The sequence below is a fragment of the Amblyraja radiata genome, chromosome 7, assembly GCF_010909765.2.
Source record: "Amblyraja radiata isolate CabotCenter1 chromosome 7, sAmbRad1.1.pri, whole genome shotgun sequence".
NCBI classification, from domain to species: Eukaryota; Metazoa; Chordata; class Chondrichthyes; order Rajiformes; family Rajidae; genus Amblyraja; species Amblyraja radiata.
This window is the reverse complement of record NC_045962.1, coordinates 83,127,591-83,148,399: the sequence shown is the minus strand read 5'-3', so window position 1 is coordinate 83,148,399 and position 20,809 is coordinate 83,127,591. Positions and strand designations below refer to the sequence as shown.

At 46.7% G+C, this 20,809-nt stretch overlaps 1 protein-coding gene across 2 annotated transcripts in view; it reads right to left on the bottom strand.

Annotated features, from left to right (window-relative positions):
• pdia5 (protein disulfide isomerase family A member 5) overlaps positions 1–20,809 on the bottom strand; it is a 159,428-nt gene that overhangs the window by 109,834 nt on the left and 28,785 nt on the right. For both annotated transcript variants that reach the window (XM_033024867.1, XM_033024866.1), the window contains 3 exons: positions 13,839–13,922; positions 10,648–10,693; positions 5,232–5,324 (listed from right to left, as the gene is read on the bottom strand). In XM_033024867.1, the coding sequence (XP_032880758.1) occupies positions 5,232–5,324; positions 10,648–10,693; positions 13,839–13,922 (223 nt within the window). The remainder of the gene's footprint in view (positions 1–5,231; positions 5,325–10,647; positions 10,694–13,838; positions 13,923–20,809) is intronic.

Sequence of the window (20,809 nt, the reverse complement as noted above, 5' to 3'; positions counted from 1 at the left end):
ACAGGTTTGTAGGTTAAACGGTTTCGGTAAACTTGTAAATTGTCCCTAGTGTGCGTAGGATTATGTTAATATGCTGAGGTCGCTGGTTGGTGTGGTCAGTGGGCCGAAGGACCTGTTTCCGTGCTGTCTAGCCCCTATCCCACTGTACGAGGTAATTCAAGAGTTCTCCCGAGTTTTCCCCTGATTCAAACTCGGAGAATGTCTGTAGCGGGTCCGTAGGAGTTTGTGGATGTCCTGTAGCGGCTCGTAATGCTAACGGTAGGTATAAAAAGTAACAATGCTTTTCATCACGTGTATTTTTTTTTATTCGTGGACATTTTTTGCAGGGATGATAAATCATCACGAGATACCTGATGTCCCGAGTACCTACCGTTAGCATTACGAGCCGCTACGGGACATCCACAAACTCCTACGGAGGGAAAACTCGGGAGAACTCTTGAATTACCTCGTACTGTGGGACAGGGGGTTTACTCTAAATGACACTAAATAACAACAGTACATTTTATAATTGCTATATACCACAGTGCACTGGTGATGGAGAGAATGAATATTTCAAGAGGCAAGAGTGTTTTTTTTGTCATATGTCCCAGATAGAACAATTAAATTTATACTTGCAGCAGCACAACAGAAAAGGTAAGCAGAATATGTCGGATGGCAGACGGGATGCCAATTGTACAGTGAACGGGTGAAAATAGACAGAATGAAGATGCAATCAGATCAGCCATGATCCTATCAAATGGTGAAACAACCTTGCAGGTCCAAGTAGCCCATTCACAAGCTATAGGAGTAGAATTAGGCCATTAGGCCCACCGAGTCCACTCCGCCATTCACTCATGGCTGATCTCTGCCACCACATCCCATTTTCCTGCCTTCTCCACATAATCCTTGACATCAGTTCTAATCAAGAAGTTGTCTATCTTTGCCTTAAAAATATCCACTGACTTGGCCTCCACTGCACTCTGCGGCAATGAATTCCACAGATTAACTCCTCACCTCCTTTCTAAAAGGGTGCCCTTTCATTTCACACACACTCTATCTATGCATTTCACTATTCTGTAAGTTTCAATGAGGTTGCCTCCTCATCCTTCTAAACTCCAGCGAGTGGAGGCCCAATGCTGTGAAACGCTCCTAAACGTAACCTTATGTCTAGAAGCCAGAGATGTTGTTGCGGTTCTGGACTATTTTTGGTGCTGCACTCATAGAACAGAACAGCACATAATAGGCCCTCCGGACCCAATGTCTGGGCCGAACATGATGCTGGGAACATCTCTTATCTGCCTTGCACATAATCCATATCACTCCATTCCCTGCATATCAAGAGTCTAGAGTGTTTTATTGTCATGTACCCCAGATAGGACAATGAAATTCTTACTTGCTGCAGCACAACAGAATATGTGAACATACTACATAACGGAAGAAGGGAAAAAAAGTTCAGTGTGTGTGTGTGTACACATGCACACATACTCACTACATAACAAATATAGTGCAATAATAATAATAGTCTGTTGCAGTTCAGAGCTTATTTGTTGTCGTGTTTAATAGCCTGATGGCTGTAGGGAAGAAGCTGTTCCTGAACCTGGACGTTACAGTTTTCAGGCTCCTGTGCCTCAAATACCACTATCATATCAGCCTCCACCACCATCCCCTGCAGCATGTTCCAGGCACTCACCGCCCTCTGTGCAAAAACCGTGCACCATGCATCTCCTTTAAACATCACCCCTCTCAACTTAAGGATATGCCCTCCAGTCTTTGATTTTTCCATCCTGCGTAGAGGGTTCTGACCGCCTACCCCTTTCATAATTTAATATTACAGCGAATGCAGCGCCGGAGACCCGGATTCGATCCCGACTACGGGCGGCTGTCTGTACGGAGTGTGAACGTTTCTCCCGTGACCTGCGTGGGTTTTCCCCGAGATTTTCGGTTTCCTCCCACGTACGTCCAAAGACGTACAGGTTTGTAGGTTAATTGGCTTGGTAAATGTAAAAATTGTCCCTCGTGGGTGTAGGATAGTGTTAATGTGCGGGGATCGTGGTCTGCGTGGACCCGGTGGGCCGAAGGGCCTGTTTCTGCGCTGCATCTTTAAACTAAACTAAATATACTTCTACCAGGTCTCCCCTCAACCTCTAGCGTTCCAGAGAAAACAAAGTCTGTACAACCTCCCCTTGTAGCAAGGCACTATTATTGTTTTTGTGTGTACGTATGTGTGCATGTGTGTGTGCGCGTGTGTGTATATAATAGATATGATCTATATATGTGTGTATTTGTGAGTATGTGTGTAGAAACTCACTGGACATTTTTTCCTCTCTCGTTTATTATATTGTTTACAGCGTACTATTATTAAATAGTCTGTTGTGGTGCTGCACGAGTAATAATGTCATTGTTCTATCTGGGACGTGACAATAAAACACTCTTGACTCTCTCTTGACAAGTGGGGAACATTTCGCCATGGAAAAGCTTCGGTGAGTAGGCAGGTAGACCATGGCCAGAAGACATAGCAGGAGACTTAGGCCATTCGTCCCATTGAGACCGCTCTGCCATTCGATCGTGGCTGATCCTATTTTTCGCTCTCTACTCCATTCTCCTGCCTTCTCCCCGTAACCTTTGACACCCTTACTAATCAAGAACCTGCCACTCAGCTTTAAACATGACTAGGCCTCCACAGCCGTCTGTGGCAACAATATCCACAATCTCACTACCGCCCACCACCCCCGGCTAAAGAAATTCCTTCCCAACTCTATTCTAAATGTACGTCCTTTTATTCTGAGGCTGTGCCCTCTGATCCATGACTCTCCCACTACTGGATACTTCCTCTCCATATCCACTCTACCTCGGCCTTTCATTAACTCCGTTGCCGTCGGAAACCCAGCCTCTGACCTGCTATGGAGCCAGAAAATGTACATACAGAAAATAATTATTTAAGAAAGAACTGCAGATGCTGGAAAAATCGAAGTATAGACAAAAATGCTGGAGAAACTCAGTGGGTGAGGCAGCATCTATGGAGAGAAGGAATAGGCGACGTTTCGGGGCGAGAGCCCAGTCTGAAGAAGAGTCTCGACCCGAAACATCGGCTGTTCCTTCTCTCCATAGATGCTGCCTCACCCGCTGTGTTTCTCCAGCATTTTTGTCCACCTACAGAAAGAATTGTTTCTTATTAACAACGACTCCCAGGACTTTAAGGTCATAAATAATGGGAGCGGAATGAGGCCATACGGCCCATCAAGTTTACTCCCCCATTCAATCATGGTTGATCTATCTCTCCCTCCTCACCCCATTCACCTGCCTTCTCCCCAACACCCTGACACCCGTACAAGAATCTAGCTATCTCCGCCTTAAAAATATTCATTGGCTTGGCCTCCACAGCCTTCTGTGGGAATGAATTTCACAGATTCACCACCCTCGGGCTAAAGACATCCCCCCTCATCTCCTTCCGAAAGGAACGTAATTTAATTTTGAGGCTAGGCCCTCTGGTCCAAGACTCTCCCACTAGTGGAAACATCCTCGCCACATCCACTCTATCCAAGCCTTTTAGCGGCAGAAATCAGGAGTCAGGAATGGCAATTCTGTTGACTATCAAGGAGAAGTGGTAGGAACTTGTGAAAACTCCAATTGACTCTCAAAACAAAAAAAGTGCACACCAAGCACTTGTAAGCAGAGGTTTTGTGGTCTGCAGAGAGATGCCCACATCTCCATTTCTGTGGCTTCACAGTTTCTGCATGTCAAGATATTTATCATGTCTCTGCCATGAGTGTTAGATTCTGTGGTTAGTTTTCAGCTGAGCTGAGATCATGTGTTACTTTGTGTAGGAACTGCAGATGCTGGTTTAAACCAAAGATGAACACAAATGCTGGAGTATCTCAGCGAGACAGGCAGCATCTCTGGAGGGAAGGAATGGGTGACGTTTCGGGTCGAGACCTTTCTGCAGACACCATTTGGTGTTTAATTTCAGTTTTCTAGCATTATAATAATTATTTGAACAATCTTATCAGCAATTATTTCAAAATTATCAAAGATGGTTTATCATTTTCTTTTAAAAAGCACTATTCCGCAAATAAATCATAAGAATCGAAGGTTGACAAAAATGCTGGAGAAACTCAGCGGGTGAGGAAGCATCTATGGAGTGAAGGAATTTACGACATTTCGGGTCGAGACCCTTCTTCAGTCTGAATCGTCACCTATTCCTTCGCTCCATAAATGCTGCCTCACTTGCTAGGTTTCTCCAGCTTTTTTGTCTACCATAAAGATATAAGTGATTGGAGAAATGAATATTATGTTGGAGGGTCTTGCAGTACCTATCATTTATGCCATCACCTACCATTTGCGTCATCATTCAAAACATTCTGGGAATGAGAATGATCCCGGGATTGAGTGGGTTAACATATGATGAGGATGTTTCCACTCGTGGGAGAGTCTAGGACCAGAGGACAAAGCCTCAGAATAAAAGGATGTACCTTTAGAAAGGAGATGAGGAGGAATTTCTTCAGTCAGAGGGTAGTGAATCTGGAATTCGTTGCCACAAAAGGCTGTACGGGTGTCAGGGGTTATGGCAGAGGTTTCCCAACCTTTTTCGTCCTATTTACCCCAGGCAAGTTTAATAGCACATAACAAAGTTATTTCACTTATTTATGAACAACTAATGATGAACAGATACCAGTGTACCAGAACCAAACAGTCAGTCAATGAGAAAAAATATGTACAATCCAAAATCGACAAATTTACCCCCTGGATAGACAAAATTTATTTAAGAAGGAACTGCAGATGCAGGAAAATCGAAGGTAGACAAAAATGCTGGAGAAACTCAGCAGGTGAGGCAGCATCTATGGAGCGAAGGAAATAGGCAACGTTTCGGGTCGAAACCCTTCTTCAGCCTCGAAACGTTGCCGGGTCGAAACCCTTCTTCAGACCCGAAACGTTGCCCATTTCCTTCGCTCCATAGATGCTGCCTCACCCACTGAGTTTCTCCACCATTTATTGTCTACCTCTGCAAAATTTTCCCCAGGTTGGGAACTCTTGGGTCATGGAGAGAAGGCAGGAGAGTGGGAAAGAAAGATCAGCCATGATTGAATGGCGGAGTAGATTTGATGGGCCGAATAGCCTAATTCTGCGCCTATAACTTATGAATGTATTTGACAGCATTTGCATGCTTGGGCACAGGAGCGAAATAAAACGTCATCGCAGTTCCCGCTGAACAGCCGCTTCCCCAGGCAAACGCGTGATCACAAATAGTGCCAAACCTTCTCACTGTCAATGTGAACCACATCCTTCGCCTCGGGCTTCTCTTCCCACAGGGGAGCTCCGTCAGGATCCTTCATGAACGCCACCATTGACTGCAGGAGAGACCAGAAACAACGTCAGAGTTGGTGAGTTTCTACATGAAAGAGCACAATTTCTCAGACGATAAGACTCAAAAAGCTGGAGTAACTCAGCGGGTCAGGCAGCACCTCTGGAGAAAAGGAATAGGTGACGTTTCGGGGTCGAGACCCTTCTTCAGGCTGGTCAGGGGAAAGGGAAACGAGAGATACAGATGGTGATGTAGAGAGATATAGACAATGGGTAGGAGTAGGCCAATTCTGCCCTTCGAGCCAGCACCGCCATTCAATGCGATCATGACTGATCATCCACAATCAGTACCCCGTTCCTGCCTTCTCCCCATATCCCCTGATTCCGCTATCTTTAAGAGCTCTATCCAACTCTCTCGAAAGCATCCAGAGAATTGGCCTCCACTGCCTTCTGAGGCAGAGAATTCCACAGATTCACAACCCTCTGTGTGTAAAAGTTTAATCTCATCTCCTTTCTAAATGGCATACCCCTTATTCTTAAACTGTGGCCCCTGGTTCTGGACTCCCCCAACACCGGGAACATGTTTCCTGCCACTAGCGTGTCCAATCCCTCAACAATCTTATATGTTTCAATAAGGTGCCCTCTCATCTTTCTAAATCCCAGAGAATAAAAATGAACGAAAGATATGCAAAAATGTAATGATGATAGAGGAAACAGGCACCTATGTATCTCTTTTCTCCAGAGATGCTGTCTGCCCAGCTGAGTTACTACTCCAGCTTTTTGTGTCCATCGTCGGTTTAAACCAGCATCTGCAGTTCCTTCCTGCACAATTTCCCAGGTTTGTGGGTGTACAAGAGATTAAAAGACTGATTTTGTCAAAAAACTTAGACCCACAGGAGACTGTTGATGCTGGAATCCTGAGCAAAATACTAAGAGCTGTCGGTTGGTTGGTTTTAATATTGTCGCTCGTATGGAGGTGCAGCGAAAAACGTTGCTTGAGTACCATCGCTCAACACGAACACAACAGAGAACGCAGAGTGCAGAACACTGGAGTGCAGAACACAGCTTGACACCGTTGTAACATTACAGTTACAGAGAAAGTGCAGATCAAAGAAGTTGAAGGGCCACAATGAGATGGGTTGGAAAATCGGGACGGCACCCGAGGCTTGTGACAGGGCCCACTCAAGAGTTTGATAACAGTGGCAAAGTAGCATTTTGGAATCTGCTGGTCATGCTTTCAAGCTTTTAGTTTAGAGATACAGCACGGAAACAGGCCCTTCGGCCCACCGGGTCCGCGCCGACCAACGATTCCCGCACATTAACACTATCCTACGCCCACTAGGGACAAATTTTTTTTTAACATTTACCAAGACAATTAACGTACAAACCTGTACGTCTTTGGAGTGTGGGAGGAAACCGAAGATCCCGGAGAAAACCCACGCAGGTCACGGGGAGGACGTGCAAACTCCGTACAGACAGCACCCGTGGTCGGGATCGAACTCCGGGTCTCTGGCGCTACATTCGCTGAAAGGCAGCAACTCTACCGCTGCGCCACCGTGACCGCCCAATCTTGCTCAATGGGAGCGGAGAGTTAGTGGACGCACGAGAAATTGAGTGCGGAGCGGTAGAGTTGCTGCCTTACAGCGCCACAGACCTGGGTTCGATCCTGACAACGGACGCTTGTCTGTACAGAGTTTGTACGTTCTCCCCGTGGACTGCGCGGGTTTTCTCCGAGATCTTCGGTTTCCTCCCACACGCCAAAGACGTACAGGTTTGTTGGCTAATTGGTTTGGTGTAAATGTAAAATTGTCCCTCGTGCATGTAGGGTAGCGTTAATGTGTGGGGATCGCTGGTCGGTGCGGACTCAGTGGGCACAAGGGCCTGTTTCCACTCTGGATCTCTAAACTAAACTCCAAGGATGTACAGGTTTATAGGTTAATTGACTTGGTATAATTGTAAATTGTCCCGAGTGTGTGTAGGATAGTGCTCGTGTACGGTGATCACTGGTCGGCGTGGACTCGGTGGGCCAAAGGGCCGATTTCCTGCATCTCTAAAACTACCAAAAACTAAAACAAAAAGTGATAAAACATTATAATTAGCCGATCCTAGCCTGCACAATAATTGGCTTCTCTGAGCCAGAGCTGTGGAGGAGTCAGAAAAGGAAAAAAAACTTAATCTGCTTTCTTTTTTCTGTCCAGATTCCTTCTCTGGATGCCAGGGAACAGACTGAGAGCCAGCGCAAAGTCTGAATCGCAGCCAAAGTCTCCTGTTGTAGACTCACAAAGAATGGATCAGTCACTGTGACATGAAGATGCAAACATCTCTAACTGAATGGGGGCTGCACACAACTTCCATGTATTGGGTACAGTGCAAGCCTTGTGCGTCTTTCATCTCATTAGAGGGGAGACGCTGGCCAAGGGATTTATCATCCTGTCCGCGGCTAAAGACTACGTTATTGGATTAGCGAGAAAAGAGATGTTCATGAGTGCGTCTTGAATGGCCACGGACAAGAGAACAGGCCTCGCAGGCAGACGGCACACATGGCCAGTTGTGCTAAGCAGCATGGTCAGAGAAATCTCTTGGCGATAGTGTTACTCCATTATGCTTTTTGCTGGAATGAGTGTGAAAGAAGCATCTTCTGGATGCGCTGGGCCGCATCCTCGGTGATGTGACCTGGGGTCATCGGGTGTTTCGGGTCTCACAACTTCAGACACCCTCACCCAGGCGACCCAACCGGGGTTGATCATGCCCCGACTTGCTTCCCAGCAGCAACCGCCCACGGATCAGTGAAGAAAGCGAATGGTATGTTAGCATTCATAGCAAAAGGATTTAGTATAGGAGCAGGGAGGTTCTACTGCAGCTATACAGGGTCTTGGTGAGACCACACCTGGAGTATTGCTTACAGTTTTGGTCTCCTAATCGGAGGAAGGACATTCTTGCCATAGAGGGAGTACAGAGAAGGTTCACCAGACTGATTCCTGGGATGTCAGGACTTTCATATGAAGAAAGAGTGGATAGATTCGGCTTGTAGTCGCTAGAATTTAGAAGATTGAGGGGGGATCTTATAGAAACTTACAAAATTCTTAAGGGGTTGGACAGGCTAGATGCAGGAAGATTGTTCCCGATGTTGGGGAAGTCCAAAACAAGGGGTCACAGTTTAAGGATAAAGGGGAAATCTTTTAGGACTGAGATGAGAAAAACATTTTTTACACAGAGAGTGGTGAATCTCTGGAATTCTCTGCCACATAATGTAGTTGAGGCCAGTTCATTGGCTATATTTAGGAGGGAGTTAGATGTGGCCCTTGTGGCTAAAGGGATCAGGGGGTATGGAGAGAAAGCAGGTACAGGATACTGAGTTGGATGATCAGCCATGATCATATTGAATGGCGGTGCAGGCTCGAAGGGCCGAATGGCCTACTCCTGCACCTATTTTCTATGTTTCTATGTTTCTATCAGCCCCCTTAATCCAAAGCCACCTGGTGCCTTTCTCTGCGGCTTCGCTTGTGGATTGTGCAAGACCATACATTGAAGCACATTATATGGGGGGGGAGGGGTGAATCACAGTGGCGCAGCAGTAGAGACCTGGGTTCCATCCTGACAATGGGTGCTGTCTGTGCGGAGTCCACACGTTCTCCCTGTGACCGCCTGGGTTTTCTCGAGGTGCTCCGGTTTCCACCCACACACTCCAAATACATGCAGGTTTGTAGGTTAAGTGGTGCATCCGCACTGTATCCCTAAAGTCTCACCCATCCAAACGACGACAAGGGAGCAGTCCTGAGCTACTGTCTACCTTACTGGAGACCCTCAGACTTTACTGGACTTTCACTGAACATTATTCACGCTATCCCCTTCCTCGTGGATGTGCTCACCGTGGACGGCCCAATTGTAATCATGTATTGCTGTCATTCCGCTGTCTGGTTAGCACGCAACAAAAGCTTTTCACTGTACCTCGGTACACGTGACTATAAACTAAACTCAACACTAAAGTCTTGTACACACTGGAATTTAGAAGGATGAGAGGCAATCCTATTGAAACATGTCAGATTATTAAGGGATTGGACATGCTAGAGGCAGGAAGCATGTTCCTAATGTTGCAGGAGTCCAGGACCAGGGGCCACAGTTTAAGAATAACGGGTGGGCCATTTAGAACGGAGATGAGGAAAAACGTTTTCACCCAGAGTTGTGAATTTGTGGAACTCTCTGCCTCAGAAGGCAGTGGAGGCCAATTCTCTAGATGCTATCAAGAGAGAGTTAGATAGACCTCTTAAAGATAGCGGAGTCAAGGGATATGGGGAGAAGGCAAGAACGGGGTAGTGATTGTGGATGATTAACCATGATCACAGTGCTGGCTCAAAGTGTTAATCCTGGCCAAATTGGAGATGCCAGGACTTTAAAATGGGGTAAAGCTTCAGGGTTGCTGGGAGATTTGGTTAATTTGGAATTGCTCTCTTCAGAGCTGGGACAAGCTGCAGAGTGGTGCCAGTGTGTCTGGAGCCTAGATACAAGTTGCAAGGAAAGAATAAGAACATCTGCAGACCCTGTCAATTAGGTGCAAAATGCATAGAATGGATTGGATGGCTGCAAACCAGACATACACCTTGTAAATAATTGTAAATAATGTTGCAGAGTTCCACTTTGCCGAGTGTTGATTGGACGAGGTATTGAGCCTTCTCTGGGTTTCTTGCAGATCAGGGTAAATGTTTCTAAGTTGGCTTCCTTGAGAAGTCCTGTTTGAATACAATGTATTGAGCTGTTGTATTATTGGGTTAGGGAAATGTCTGTTATGCATGGAGTTAATCGATATCTGAAATTGGGTTATTAAGAGACCACCCCCATGTGGTTCGGCCCCTCGAGGTCCCGGGACATATAAAAGTCCGCTATCACGAGGTCCAGCATCGATCTTCTGGGAGAGCGCTTGGGACTGCGTGAACTTCTGGACTGTCTCTGTTTGAGCGAGGCCTAGAGGGCTTGATCAGGCAGATACGAGGATCGAACAAGCGGTGGGATAGGTACAGTAGTTGAACTGTAATTGCGCTTTGTTAAAATAAAATAGTTGATCAAGTGCTTGATTCAGTGTTTTTGGCTGAAACTAGACTGGGGGGGGGGGGGGGGGGGGGGGGGGGAGCTTAGAACGAGCAATTTACAAAAGGGCCAAATGGCCTTCTCCTGCAACTATTGTCTAAGTCACTGCAAAAGTAAATTAAGATGCTCATAAATATACAGATAAGAACTTGAGTTTCAATTGCCCACGAGTACAAATCCATCAAGCTAAAACAATACTGCGATAATGACAATGCATTGTTTGAGCAAGCACGTAGCAACCACAGGCGTACAGCTGACTGCAAAGATTTTGGCACAAGGTTTCATTACCTTGAAAGTTTCAGGCCTCCCGTACTCAACATGGAATCCGCCATCCCTGAAAGCCAGAAGCAAACAGTGGTCAATTATTTTGATAAACAGACATGCCAGTCATCACCCAAAAACACTTCAAACCCACTATGTACCCATTGTACCTTGTGTAGGAACAACTGCAGATGCTGGTTTGCACCAAAGATAGACACAAAAATGCTGGAGTAACACAGTGGGACCGGAATAGGCTCAATGAGCACAAAGTGACCCGTTTCATTCCTGTATGTCTGTGACTGAGTATGCAGAAGATCCCTTGGTTGTTGTTGTTCGTCCTTCACTGTCGAAGAAGACCATGACTTCAGAGTGTTGTTTGTGGGTCTGGAGGTGACTGGTGAGACCGATCCGGGCCCGGAAAGGTTTGCCCGCATATGGGACACAGTTGGGTGGGTGCTGTAGTAGAAGTTGAAGTGGCTCGAGCCTTGCGCGCGCGTTTCCTCTGAGCTAGTACGGTGCGCTTCTTCTCAGCTGCACGCGCTCCCGAGGTGATCTTGCTTTGCCCAGTTGGGCGGTACGGGTCCTGAAGTCATGACTTGCGCTTGACTTGGATCAAAGTGAGGGAGAGTTGAGCAAATCGTCAGCCTCCCTCTCTCGTCCCGGCCCATCTATCTGAACAACAGCAGGTCATAAGTTCATAAGTGATAGGAGCAGAATTAGGCCTTTCGGCCCATCAAGTCTGCTCCAACCATTCAATCATCTATCTTTTCCCTCTCAATCCCATTCTCCTGCCTTCTCCCCATAACCCCAGACAACCGCACTAATCAAGAATCTATCCATCGCTGATTTAATAATATCCATTGACGGCCTCCACAGCCTTCTGCGTCAGTCTGTTAAAGGGTCTCGACCCAAAATGTCACCTATTCCTTTTTCTCCGGAGATGCTGCCTCACCTGTTGAGTTACCCCTTCATTTTGTGTCTACCCATTGCTCCGTGCCTAGTTGACAGAATCATAGAATAGGCAGGATATGGGTGTCAGGGGTTATGGAGAGAAGGCAGGAGAATGGGGGTTCGGAGGGAGAGATAGATCAGCCATGATTGAATGGTGGAGGAGACTTGATGGGCCGAATGGCCTATTTCTGCTCCAAGTACTTATGACCTTATGATACCAGCATGGAGCAAGTTCTCGCTACAACGTGACCAGATGGCGTGGATTTTTTGGGAACTAATTTCTGGTAAATGCCAGGGGGAATCTCTGGTAAAAGAGGGGGGATCTTATAGAAACTTACAAAATTCTTAAGGGGTTGGACAGGCTTGATGCAGGAAGATTGTTCCCGGTGTTGGGGAAGTCCAGAACACGGGATCACAGTTTAAGGATAAGAGGGAAGTCTCTTAGGACTGAGATGAGAAAATCATTTTTCACACAGAGAGTGGTGAATCTGTGGAATTCTCTGCCACAGAAGGTAGTTGAGGCCAGTTCATTGGCTATATTTAAGAGGGAGTTAGATGTGGCCCTTGTGGCTAAAGGGATCAGGGGGTATGGAGAGAAGGCAGGTACAGGATACTGAGTTGGATGATCAGCCATGATCATATTGAATGGCGGTGCAGGCTCGAAGGGCCGAATGGCCTACTCCTGCACCTATTTTCTATGTTTCTTTGCTCCACGGTACCAGGAACGGCTGGAATGGCTACATGACGGCGAACCCTGCGATTGTGATCTTGGCTACCAGAAAGAAATTCAATGTACTCCTGGAATCAGGGACATTTAATGTGTCATTAAATTTGGAGCTAATTTGAGATGAGGAGCAAGTACGTCTCAGCAGGACTGTCTAAGTACTGTGTAGGAAGGAACTGCAGTCGCTGGTTTGTACCGAAGATAGACACAACATGCTGGAGTAACTCAGCAGGACAGGCAGCATCTCTGGGGAAAGAGAATTGGTGACATTGGGGTCAGACAGTAGAAGTATTCCAACCCAAAACGTCACCTATTCTTTTTCTCCAGAGCTGCTGCCTGACCCGCTGAGTGACATTTTCTGTCTATCTTCTGCATACAGTAAATACTGTATCTCGGTACCCGCTGAGTATCTCCAGCATTTTTGTGTACCTTCGATTTTCCAGCATCTGCAGTTCCTTCTTAAACACTGTATCTCGGTCGCCTGGTCAACATTTACTGTGGAAACGAGCAACTATAGATGTTGGTTAATACACACAAGGTCATAAAGTACTATAGTAACCCAACAGACAAAAATGCTGGAGAAACTCAGCGGGTGAGGCAGCAACTATGGAGCGAAGGAACAGGTGACGTTTCGGGTCACCCGAAACGTCACCTATTCCTTCGCTCCATAGATGCTGCCTCACCCGCTGAGTTTCTCCAGCATTTTTGTCTACCTTCGGTTTTTCCAGCATCTGCAGTTCTTTCTTAAACAAAGTAGCCCAGCAGGTTAGGCAGTATCTCTGGAGAACATTGATAGGTGATGTTTCACGTCGAGGCACTTCTTCAATATCTCGGTATCCAGGTCAACGTTTACTGCTGTTCTTGTAGCGACAAGGAACTGCAGGTGCTGGTTTACACAAGGAAAGACACAAAAATGCTGGAGTAACTCAGCGGATCGGGCAGCATCCCTGGAGAAGATGGTTAGGTGAAGTTTCTGGTCGGGATGCTTCTTCAGACTTGCATCTCTGTCTGCCGGTCAACATTTATCCATCAGCGGTTCATTTTGTTACTCGTTGTTGCTTGCGGGATCAATACACAAATTGGCTGCTTTGATCCCTGCGTTTGAACTGACTGGGTTTGCAAAGTACATTGATGGCAAAGCAACCTGGGACCATGAAAGCACACAGAGCAGTAAGATCTTTCTCTTCCCCTTCAGGCCGCTGCCGCGCGGGATCCGCACTCACGCTGGCACCTTCACAAGGCGGGAGGGGGAGGCAGGGAGAACGATCGTTGAAGGGAAAATTGTCTCAGCAGGGCACGGCCTCAAAGAGCCGTGCTGGTGCAGGGGGAAGTCCCACGCAGGGAATACAGAAGCTGCAAGTGTCGCCCAGCAGTTCATTTCAGAACAACACCTGCACCGATCCATCTGCTACTCCCACCCTGAGCCTGGTCTGCCGCCTTGGGAGGAGAACCGTGTGCAACAATAACCGGGATGCCAAAAAAACCCAAAATAATCTCCAGAAAAATCTGGACCTCACCTCGTAATAGATCTTATTCCACTTACTTGTAATGCAACATTTCTACGCCATTTTTCTTTGAAGCCGGATCCACCTTCACCTTCTTGCATAACTTCCTGGAATCGCTGTTTCTGTAAGAGGACAGCAGTGTGAGACGGTTGTAAACGGGAGGTGTTCATAAGTTCTAGGCGCATAATTAGGCCATTCGACCCATCAAGTCTACTCCGCCATTCAATCACGGCTGATCTATCTCTCCCTCTCGGCTGATCTATCTCTCCCTCTCAACCCCATTCTCCTGCCTTCGCCCCATAACCCCTTAAGGATAAGGGGGAAATCCTTTAGGACCGAGATGAGAAAAACATTTTTCACACAGAGAGTGGTGAATCTCTGGAACTCTCTGCCACAGAAGGTAGTTGAGGCCAGTTCATTGGCTATATTTAAGAGGGAGTTAGATGTGGCCCTTGTGGCTAAAGGGATCAGGGGGTATGGAGAGAAGGCAGGTACAGGATACTGAGTTGGATGATCAGCCATGATCGTATTGAATGGCGGTGCAGGCTCGAAGGGCCGAATGACATACTCCTGCACCTATTTTCTATGTTTCTATGACAGCAGTACTAATCAAGAATCTATCAATCTCTGTCTTAAAACATCCATTGACTTGGCCTCCACAGCCTTCTGAGGCAATGGATTCCACAGATTTACCACCCTCTGACGAAAGAAGTTCTTTCTCATCTCCTTTCTAAAGGTATGTCCTTTTATTCTGAGGCTGTGACCTCTAGTCCTAGACTCTCCCACTAGTGGAAACATCCTCTCCACATCCACTCTATCCAGGTCTTTCACTATTGGGAAAGTTTCACTAGGCCCAGTGGCGTCAAACGCTCATCATATGTTCTTTGGGCTTTGTTCGTGCACCCATTTTAATTCCTCCATTCATAACGACTTCAAGAATTATCTGTCAGAATCCCCCCTACATTACCAGAGATTAAGCTGAAGACACAAACTGTAGATGCTGGTTTACAAACAAAAAGACAAAGTGCTGGAGTAACTCACAGGGTCAAGCAGCACCTTTAGACTTTAGAGATACAGCGCAGAAATGGGCCCTTCGGCCTGCCGAACAGCGATCAACCCGTGCACTAACACTATCCTGCACACTTCCAGACAATTTATAATTTTTTGTCAAAGCCAATTTAAACCTGTACATCTTTGGAGTGTGGAAGGTAACTGGAGCACTCAGAGAAAACTCACATTAGTTCTCTGGTAGAGTGCCAGGGACCTGGGTCCGATCTTGACTATAAGTGACCACGTGGGTTTTCACTGGGTGCTCTGGTCGCCTCCCACATTCCAAAGATGTTCAGGTTTGTAAGATGTGCAGGAATTGGTTTCTGTAAATTGTCACTAGTGTTTAGGATAGAACTAGTGCACGGGCGATCGTTGGTCGACGCGGACTCGATGAGCCCGTTTCCACGCTGTAGGCCAAGATACATTAATCTCACTTGCCTGCACATGCTCAGCATTTGACCGCACCGGGCCTGTACTCGCTGTAGTTTAGAAGAATGACCTCATTGAATCGTACAGAATAGCGAAAGACTCGGATAGCGTAGATGCGGAGAGGATGTTTCCACTAGTGGGAGAGTCCAGGACCAGAGGTCGTAGCCTCAGAATTAAAGGACGTTCTTTTCCAAAGGAGATGAGGAGAAATTTATTTAGTCAGAGGGTGGTGAATCTGTGGAATTCTTTGCCACAGAAGGCTGTGGAGGCCAAGTCAGTGGATATATTTAAGGCAGAGATAGATATATTCTTGATTAGTACGGATGCCACAGGTTATGGGGAGAAGGCAGGAGAATGGGGTTAGGAGGAAGAGATGGATCAACCATGATCGAATGGTGGAGTAGACTTGATGGGCTGAATGGACTAATTCTATCACTTAGGATTTTATGATCTTACGATGATGCTTCCGTTCCCTGCATATAAGACTGAGGTGAGAAAAAAAATTTTCACCCAGTTGTGAATTTGTGGAATTCCCTGCCACAGAGGGCAGTGAAGGCCAAATCACTGGATGGATTTAAGAGAGAGTTAGATAGAGCTCTAGGGGCTAGTGGAATCAAGGGATATGGGGAGAAGGCAGGCACGGGTTATTGATTGGGGACAATCAGCCATGATCGCAATGAATGGCGGTGCTGGCTCGAAGGGCCGAATGGCCTCCTCCTGCACCTATTTTCTATGTTTCTATATCCATATGCCTAGCTAAAACCTTAAACACCACTACTGTGACCGTCTGCACCACCACCTCTGGCAATGTGTTCCAGTCACCCACCACTCTCTGTGTAAAAACAAATACATCCTGGACATTGCCTTTAACCCTTGCCCTCTGAATAAACCATTGGAATCGTATGTCGTTCAGAGTTATGAATGTCCTTTTCTCAGGAAAACTAGAAGAAGGGGACATTGTTTTATGAAGTGCACGCTCTGCCTTTGAAACTCAAGAGCAGCCAACTGATGTTTTGAACAGGAAAACTATATTTACTTTAGGAAAACTGTTATTAAAGAACAGAAATGAAGGTAGGAAATTAGGATGAACACATGCTAATAAGCTGGACCGTCTGAAGACTTGAATGCCCATATCAGTTTCCTAAACATGCTACCAAATGAGAGACTGAGTTAAAAACACAAGGATGTTGAATAGCTGATGAATGCTGTGAGCCCCGCTCTATGATCTTTGGGTGTGACCTTGTCACAGTAGCAACGAGGGAACATCATATAACTTCACCGCACATGCCGCATATAGGCGGCACGGTGGCAGAGTTGCTGCCTTACGGTGCGGGGTTCCATCCTGATTACGGATGCTGTCTGTACAGAGGTTGTACGTTCTCACTGTGACCGCACGGGCTTTCTCCGGTGTTCCTCCCACGCTCCAAACAAGTACAAGTTTGTAGGTTAATTGGCTTCGGTAAAAACTGTAAACTATCCCCAGTGTGTGTGTGTGGGGTGTGTGTGTGTGTGGTGTGTGGGGTGTGGTGTGTGGTGTGTGTGTGTGTGGTGTGTGTGTGGGTGGGTGTGTGTGTGGGCGTGTGCTCGCGCGTGTGTGCGTGTGTATGTGTGTGTGTGTGTGTGTATGTGTGTGTGTCTGTGTGTGTGTGTGTGTGTGTGTGTGTGGTGTGTGCGGTGTGGTGTGCGGTGTGGTGGGGTGTGGTGTGTGTGTGTGTATGGTGTGCGGGTGGGCGTGTGTGTGGGCGTGTGCTCGCGTGCGTGTGTGTGTGTGTGTGTGTGTGTGTGTGTGCGGTGTGTCCAAGTGTGTGTGACGGGGATCACTGGTCGGCACGGACTCGGTGGGCCGAATGGCCCGTTTCCACGTTGTACCTCTAAACTAAAGGAGGAGCCAATAAAATGTCCGGTACCCTTTCCTGATCAGCGTGTACTGGCCAACACATGCACCGTTGCGTTCTGTCTGTTTTCAACTGGCCTGCCTATATTCATTCTCTCAGTTCAAGCATTACATGGTTAAAATATTAATGACTTTGGCATGACGATGACTGCTAAACAAAAGAACCAATTTGCATAACAAATTAAGCCTTGCTCCCTGCTGTCTTGTATAAAGAGAGGAAATTATCCTCTGTATAAGCTTAAAATGCAAACAGGGATCATTGTCATCACTGGCACTCCCTCTACAAAAAGCACCACCTGCATGTTGAATCTCTGCTGGCATTTCTTTTTTTCTGCCAATGCTGTTAGTTCGTTGTTTGAGGTTTCCATTATTTAAAACCAGTCTCTGGAACTGGTGCGGTACAATGCCGAGAACTATATTCTGCACTCCAAACCATTCCCCTTTCTCTGCATATTGTACTTGAGTTTAGCTTGATTGTATTTATGTACAGTAATGTCTGATTTGATTTGATTTTGGGGCACAAAGTGGCGCAGCGGTAGAGTTGCTGCCTTACAGCGACAGAGGCCTGGGTTCGATACTTTCAAGAGAGAGCCAGACAGGGCTCTTAAAGATAGTGGAGTCGAGGGATATGGGGAGAAGGCAGGGACGGGGATTGTGGATGATCAGCCATGATCACATTTAATGGCGGTGCTGGCTCGCAGGGCCGAATGGCCTACTCCTGCAACTATTGTCTATTGATCCTGATCTCGGGTGCTGTCTGTACGGAGTTTGTACGTTCTCCCTTTTCTCTGGGTGGTCTGGTTTCCTCCTACACTCCAAAAACGGACAGGTTTGTAGGTTCATTGGCTTTGACAACAAATTATAAATTGTCCCTAGTGTGTAGGATAGTGCTAGTGTGTGCTAGATAGACAGGGGACCTAGGGTGACGGAGGAACGGAAGGAAATGGTGTTGCGACTGATGGGACTGAAGGCTGATAAATCCCCAGGGCCTTTTGGTCTGCATCCCAGGGCACTCAAGGAGGTGGCTCTAGAAATTGTGGACACATTGGTGATCATTTTCCAATGTTCTATAGATTCTGGATCCGTTCCTGTGGATTGGAGGGTAGCTAATGCTATCCACTTTTCAAGAAAGGAAGGAGAGAGAGAAAGCGGGGAATTATAGACCAGATGCTGGAGTCGATTATCAAAGCGGCGCATTTGGTTAGCAGTAACAGGATCGGTCCAAATCAGCATGGATTTGCTTGACATTTTTTTGAAGAAGTAACAAGTGAAATGGACAAGGGAGAGCCAGAGGATGTAGTGTACCTGGACTTTCAGAAAGCCTTTGATAAAGTCCCACGCAGAGAGATAAGTGGGCAAAATTAAAGCACATGTTATTGGGGGTATGGTATTGACATGGATATAAAATTGGTTGGCAGACAGGAAACAAAGAGTAGGGATTAACGGGTCCCTTTCAGAATGGCAGGCAGTGACTAAAGGGGTACCGCAAGGCTCGGTGCTGGGACTGCGGCTATTTACAATATACATTAATGATTTAGATGAAGGAATTAAAAGTAACAAAAGCAAATTTTCAGATGACACAAAGCTGGGTGGCAGTGTGAACTGGAAAAGGATGCTATGAGGATGCCGAGTGACTTGGGCAGGTTGGGTGAGTGGGCAGATGCATGGCAGGTGCAGCATAATGTGGATACATGTGAGGTTATCTACTTTGGCGGCAAGAATGGGAAGGCAGATTATTATCTGAATGGTGTCAGGTTATAAAAGTACAACGAGATCTGGGTGTCCTTGTACATCAGTCACTGAAAGTAAGCACACAGGTACAACAGGCAGTGAAGAAAGCTAATGGCATGTTGGCCTTCATAAAGAGAGGAGTTGAAGGAGCAAAGAGGTCCTTCTGCAGCTGTACAGGGCCCTGGTGAGACCATACCTGGAGTATTATGTGCAGGTTTGGTCGCCTAATTTGAGGAAAGACATTCTTGCTATTGAGGGAGTGCAGCGTATGTTCACAAAGTTAATTCCCGGGATGGGGGGGGGGGGGGGGGGGGACTGTCATATGCTGAGGGAATGGAGCGGCTGTGCTTGTATTCACTGGAATTTAGAAGGATGAGAGTGGATCTTATAGAAACATATAAAATTATTAAGGGATTGGACACGCTAGAGACAGGAAATATGTTTCCGATGTTGGGGGAGTCCAGAACCAAGGGCCACAGTTTAAGAATAAGGGGTAGGCCATTTAGAGATATTTTTTTTTCTCACAGAGAGTTGTAAATTTGTGGAATCCTCTGCCTCAGAAGGCAGACGAGGCCGACTCACTTGATGCATTCAAAAGAGACTTAGATAGAATTCTTAGGGCTAGTGGAATCAAGGGGTATGGGGAGAAGGTAGGAATGGGGAACTGATTGTGGATGATCAACCATGATCACATTGAATGGTGGTGCAGGCTCGAAGGGCCGAATGGCCTCCACCTGCACTTATTGTCTATTGATCCGAACAGACAGCGCCCGTAGTCGGGATCGTACCCGGTACTCCGGCGCTGCAAGGCAGCAACTCTACCGCTGCGCCACCGTGCCAGTCTGCATGAACTGGCTGCAAGGTCTCCTACATTGCAACGGTGGCGGCACAGTGGTGCAGCGGGTAGCGTTGGTGCCTTGCAGTGGCGGAGTCCCAGATTCGACCCCGACTACGGGCGCTGTCTGTACGGAGTTTGTACGTTCTCCCCATGACCTCAGTGGGTTTTCTCCCACGCTCCAAAGACGTAGGTTAATTGGCTTGGTATAAATTGTAAAATTGTCCCCAGTGCGTGTAGGGGAGTGTTGATGTGTGGGGATCACTGGTCGGTGCGGACTCGGTGGGCCGAAAGTCCTGTTTCCGTGCTGTATCTCTAAACTAAACTAAACATTAACTTCACTTCAAATGTACGTCATTAATTGCGACGCACTTTAGGTCATTCTGAATGGGACGTAAAGGACATGTAAATGGATTTATTTTCTCTCCATTGTACCAGCTTGCTCTTGGACATGTCAATAAATTCCTTCTCTCTTTTACCACCAAAGTGCTTTTCAGGTCAGACTACTTCTTTGTGCACATGCTTATTCACATATTCCACCCTCATTTCCCTTTGTCCCGTTCCCCTTTAAAGCTATTTCTCTGGGCTATCGTCCAGAACTGACAAAATAAAAAAAGTCTATACCCGAAACAAAAACTCTGCAGATGACGAACGGTCGGCCGTTTTAAGTATTTTCTTCTCGGCTTCAGAGTTCCTGCAGCAAATCTTCCCACACAGAAGGACTCTCAGGGCTTTGTGCCTGCGCCGAGTTTTTGAAAGAGTTATCCAATTAGTTCAGTCAAATTCCCTCCTTATTTCCCTCCTTAAACTAGCAAGTTTTCCTCCTTAAGTATTAATTAATTTCCTTTTGAACTTTAGCACGTCTTCTTCTTGCATATGACGTGCACAGCCTAATGTTGTAGGACAACTTGTTCTATTTGATCTTATTTGATTGTGCACGCCAGGTTGATTGCATTCGTTGAAACAGGGCGGACCACGTGAAGGTTGCAATCTCCCACCCCCCAAAGTTAGCACTGAGCCTGTTTCTATCACCCTTGCAGTCATGGGTTCTGGACTGGGACCAGCTAAGA